Raw genomic sequence first — 5,343 nt, forward strand, 5'->3', positions numbered from 1 at the left:
TTTATTCATTTTAATAAACTACTAAATAAAAATATAATAATAAATAAATCAACTCACAAATATAATTAATTCTAACTAACTAATCTTATGTATTTAAGTTTAGTTATTTGGATTTTAATTATCGGTGGGAGGAGAAGTTAATTGTTAACAAATTGAGCTTGAAGAGGTGACAAGGTAAAAATTAGATTGTGTAATTAAGGATGCAGTATAGAAACGATGTGTTATTATTCCTAACTAGCTAAAGTAAGGCAGTAGTAGTAACCACTAACCAGAGTGGTTATTATAAATAGACTGTGTGTAATGTAAAAACTCTACTCCGCTCAGTTAAAAAACACAAGATAGTCAAAACTTGCATCCCAAGAAAGAAAAATGAAGCGAAAAATCCCTATTCAGAAAATCGAGAACAAGAAACACCGAGTGGTCTCCTTCTCCAAGAGACGAAGCGGTCTCTTCAAGAAAGCCCATCAGCTCTCTGCTCTCACCGGCGCTCAAATCGCCATTCTCGTCTTCTCCGAGACCGGTCGTCCCTACGTTCACGCCTCTCCCACCCCCTCTTCCTTCCATTCTCTCCTAACTCCTTTCCTCTCCTCCTCCCACGCCACCTCTTCCACCGTCGCCGCGCCGGAGACCACGTCGCAGAGTTCGAGCGATAACGGGGATGGGGGCGAAGGAGAAGACGCGTTTGCCCTACACGATTCGTTGAGGCATTTACTGGACTTTGAAGTTGAGGATTGCGACGACTTGGAGGAGCTCGCGGCGCTGAAGGAGAAATTGGAAGAAACGAGAAAGAGGACCGCCATGGCCTTGGACCTGAGCGTCGCTCATTTTCTTCTTTCTGACTTTGATGATGAGAAAGAACTTATTCAGTATTGATTTCTTTTCTCCTTTCTTAATTAACTTTTGATATTTCTTTTTGCTACGATGAGATTAGGGCTTAATTTGTTTAGTCATTATATTGTTTATGCTGATTATAATGATGGCAATTTTTTTATTAATCTTGTTTGGTCAATTAATCATATTGTAATGGTCGATCATTCCAATATATATACTGAGTAGAAAATCCAAGTTCAGACTTGTTCGAATTTTAGTTTCAATATTTTGTTCAAAAATAATAATTTACTTTCAGACATTTTTCACTTAAAAAATAAATGCTTGTTATAGAGACAGTACATAGTTTAAGTTTTTTGGAGTTGTATAAACATCAATATTATTGAATAAGAAATTTATTAATAACTAAAATCTGGTTAGGATAATAGAGAGGTACCAAATACTATGGCACCTGTATACTATGGTACCTGTTAACAAAAAAAAAAAACTATATTACCGAATATATTCGCATTTTTCTCTTCAAGGTAGCAATTGAGTGTAAAGAAAGAAAAAGATTGGCTCAATAGTGTATGTATAAGAACCAAATTTGTGATGATTAATACTTATCATATTTACTTTAATGTATAATCCATACATCATTAATTTACGCCTTATAAACTGATCATTGAGTTGTTATTATTGTAAGATTTTTATCTAGTCGATGTTATTATTATTTAAAGATGATTTTGATCATTAATTTAAAAAATATATTTAAATTTGGTTTAATAAATATTTTAAAGGCTAATTTATAACATTTACTTGTAAAGAGAGAGAGAGACTAAATTTATCATTACTTACCTATCTTGATGCAAATTTTGAAATGATACAGTTTTAGAAGTTGATTTTCATCACCTTATCTATGAATGTATCTGTTTTTCTTCATCACTCATCAGTCAATACATATACAAATTTATAAATATAAAAGTCCTATTGACACTGTACTTAATTATTAGTATCTTTCATATTTTTTGGTCACATTATATTTGTCAAACGCTACTCTGAGAGAGAGGTGCTAAGAAAGGAGAATAAAAGAAGTTCAGAAAAAGAGATCAGTAAAAATAAGAGCGTTGGTTAGTATAAATTAGAAGAGTTTTATGAGTAATAATATTAATAAAAGTGAAAGAAAAAAAAGAGTAAAAATACGAGTGTTTGGTTAGCAATCTCTATACTAAATATATATACATTATTTACTTTGTCTGTGGCTTTCTTCTACTAATTATTAATGCACCAATTCTTTCTTGCTTATAAATTATAAATTTTCATATATATATATATATATATATTGACACCAAAACATATGTTTATAATATAGATATTAAGTGCAAATATATATATATATATATACATGTTTAACGTTTAACTTAGTTGGTTTCACACCTCTCATTTCTTGAAGTGGGTAATTTGTTTATGTGCATAGACAAATTACACACCACTATATCATATATATATATATATATATATATATATTTAAGATGTTTGTATGTAATTTATATCATTACTCTTTTTTTTTTTTGAAAGATTATATCATTACTCTTTATATATATATATATATGTATATATTACTGGACAAAGACAATTGTGATTTTAGATTATATTTAGAAAATAAATTTAATAATTTTTATGATGTGGTTTTATTATTATGAAATTAGATGAGATATTTAAAATATTAATCCAATAATCTATTTTTATTATTATTACAAAATACTAATCCAACAACCTAATTAATCCCAATTATTGGAGGATGATTTAATTTTATTGACAAATTATAATGTTGATAGTAAGGACAAAAATTACATACTTTACATCTAAATGAGTTCACCACTTCTTGTGAGAAGCTCTTCTCCACCCTCATTTACAAGGTACCGTCCATCATCACAATCACCTCCATTTTCAGCTTCATCTTATTCTCAGTACCACCATCGTGACCCTTCATCATCACCATCACCACCACCTCACTCATATTCATCTTCCTCTCATTCTCGGTACCGCCATTTAAATCACCATACTTCAAACTCAGACCATCACCTCTATTTTCTTCACTGTTTTCTTCTCGGCACCATCATCAACCCCACCTCCCTTCTACTCACTACTGTGACTCACAATAACAAAATTACCATTCCCTTTACCCCGATCATCAATCCAGTTACACAAACTCAGATTCATCAATTCCTCTTTTCCAATCTAGTCTCCCCGAGCATTATACACACACCATTTCTCAACAAGCAAATCAACACCCAATTCCCATCAATCTTTCACCCTCAATTGGCCATAATCACCACCATAAAATTCCAACCCAAAGTAGCCCACTATATCACCATGAACTTTGTACACACCTCAATCATTACCAATATCTATCAACACCACAAACCCATAAAACCCAACACGTAAAACACAATGAACTTGCCAAAAAATTTGGGGAGAAGGAGATGATGTCGTCGCTGGCCACCGACGATCATTTCAGCTTTGGCAAGGATGGTGTAGAAAATCAGAATATGCTTGCACAAAGATGGCCGCTTCCCGGGGACATGGTAGAAGAGGAGCACGATAAGAAACTTGGTGGCATTGCTCACATGGTCTTGGAGGCTCAACTTGCTCACGACAAGGAAGAAAATAGGGCTAGGTTTACATGTAGGCCCAACTCTACAAATAGGCCCAAAGAGACCAAGCCTCAAACGTTGGGCCAAACCGAATATGGCCACTTCATTGATGCAAGTCAATTGATGACCCAAATAGAAGACCCCATACATGAAGCAAACTTCTCGCTGGCCAGTGAAATAATTAGCCAAAATCAACATTTTGGATATGTCCAAGACAATGGTAAAGACCCAACTCAATTATCATGGTCTTTGGATAGTTCATCATTTAATGGGTATAATGAGTGTCTTGAAGAATTTGCTGATTGGTTACAAAATTTGGATTACTATTTTGACCAAGTTGAAATTGAAGAGCATAGAAAAATCAAATTGGTGGTTTCAAAATTAAGAGGCCTTGGAGTAGGTTAGTGCATCAAAGAAAGAAAGAAGGCAAAGAATTGATGAAAACTTGGAAAGTCATGAAACAAATCTTGAGTAAGCTTTTTCTTCCTCCTAATTTTGATCCAATTTTATTCCATAAATATTGCAATTGTAGGCAAGGAGAAAGATTAGTATTGGAATATGGCAATGAGTTTTCTAAGTTAAGCCAAATACTCGATGTTGACGAATTTGAGATCCAAACATTTGCTAAATTTGTTAGTGGATTAAAAGAAGAAATTCGTGATAAGATGTGCTTGCTCTCTTTGTGTACTTTATTGGAGACTATTGCCTTGGCCACCAAAATTGAGTTTGATTTGTTGATGAAAAAAGAAGGCCTTCAAAAAGCATGAAGGGAGTATAAGCAATAATTGTTTGATGCTAAGTTTGTCCATGAAGCATTTGGTACTTTTGGTATTGATTTTGAAGGCTTCAAAACTAAAATGGGAAGGCGTCAACAATTGTGGATAGCTTGGAATTCCTTATCATTTTGTTTGGCTATCTCTTTGATACCGTTGTGGCTTTGGAATGAGATTCGAAGAGGCTTTTCTGTTGGAGTTTACCACTCTCACAAGTTCAACAATGGTGTTGTTTGCTTCAATAGTTCGAGCTTCCTTCAATCTTTATGCAAACTTTTGTGTGCTTCAATTTGAACTTGAGGTCGAGCTCTTTCATAAACAGGGTGAACAATGTAGGATATATATATTTAGAAAATTCTAGAACTTTAGTTTGTTATATTTTGCCTTTTTTTTTTATTTTGTCATTCTATTAATTTTATTGTAATGACTATATAAGCCTAGTGGAAAGAATGTAATGGAACTTTAGAATTGATATTTGAAATAGTGTTTTGAGACTCTCATATTTGGGGTATTCCCCTTATTGCCATAGATTTGGCATGAGCTTTGATCAACAATCCAATCCACTGCATCAATATTTATATAATGTAAATTGCCATGTGTATTAGTATTGTAATACCAAACCATATTAATGTGGAGCAACTGTAAAAAGACTTATAATGTTAATTCTAAAATAAAGTTGCTCAAAAAAATTAAAGGATATATGCATCAGTATTGTTCAAAAGCCAACATTGAAAGAATCACCTCTTCAAAAATATAGTTATATTTATGTCGAGTCTAAATTAGCAGTTTACACTTTTATGATTGTGTGTCACATCTTTTTTATAGTAGTGAAGAACTAAAGAAAATATCTATTTTTGTTGGGTAAATCAGATCCGTGTATAGTCCAACAATCAAACAAATTACAACCTATACAGCACCAAAAAATTAGGCCTGTAATGTTCAATTACAAGTTTTCAAACCATTCTCTATCTATCAATTTTACTTTCTTTGGCATTACACCTTGTATTCTATTTTTCACATCACTTTGTATTCTTTTTGTGAGTACCAACACCGTACAAACCCTCTGATTCTATATTGCAACATTCCGGCAATGCAATATTTTTTTG

At 32.8% G+C, this 5,343-nt stretch overlaps 1 protein-coding gene across 1 annotated transcript; it reads left to right on the top strand.

The window, feature by feature from the left end:
* Window positions 1-369: 369 nt before the first annotated feature.
* Window positions 370-873, top strand: LOC133792424 (MADS-box transcription factor 23-like). The gene has a single exon (XM_062230328.1). It carries the CDS (start codon window positions 370-372, stop codon window positions 871-873), a length of 504 nt encoding a protein of 167 aa, XP_062086312.1.
* Window positions 874-5,343: the final 4,470 nt, after the last annotated feature.

Source organism: Humulus lupulus, chromosome 7 (genome assembly GCF_963169125.1).
Source record: "Humulus lupulus chromosome 7, drHumLupu1.1, whole genome shotgun sequence".
Taxonomy (NCBI): Eukaryota; Viridiplantae; Streptophyta; class Magnoliopsida; order Rosales; family Cannabaceae; genus Humulus; species Humulus lupulus.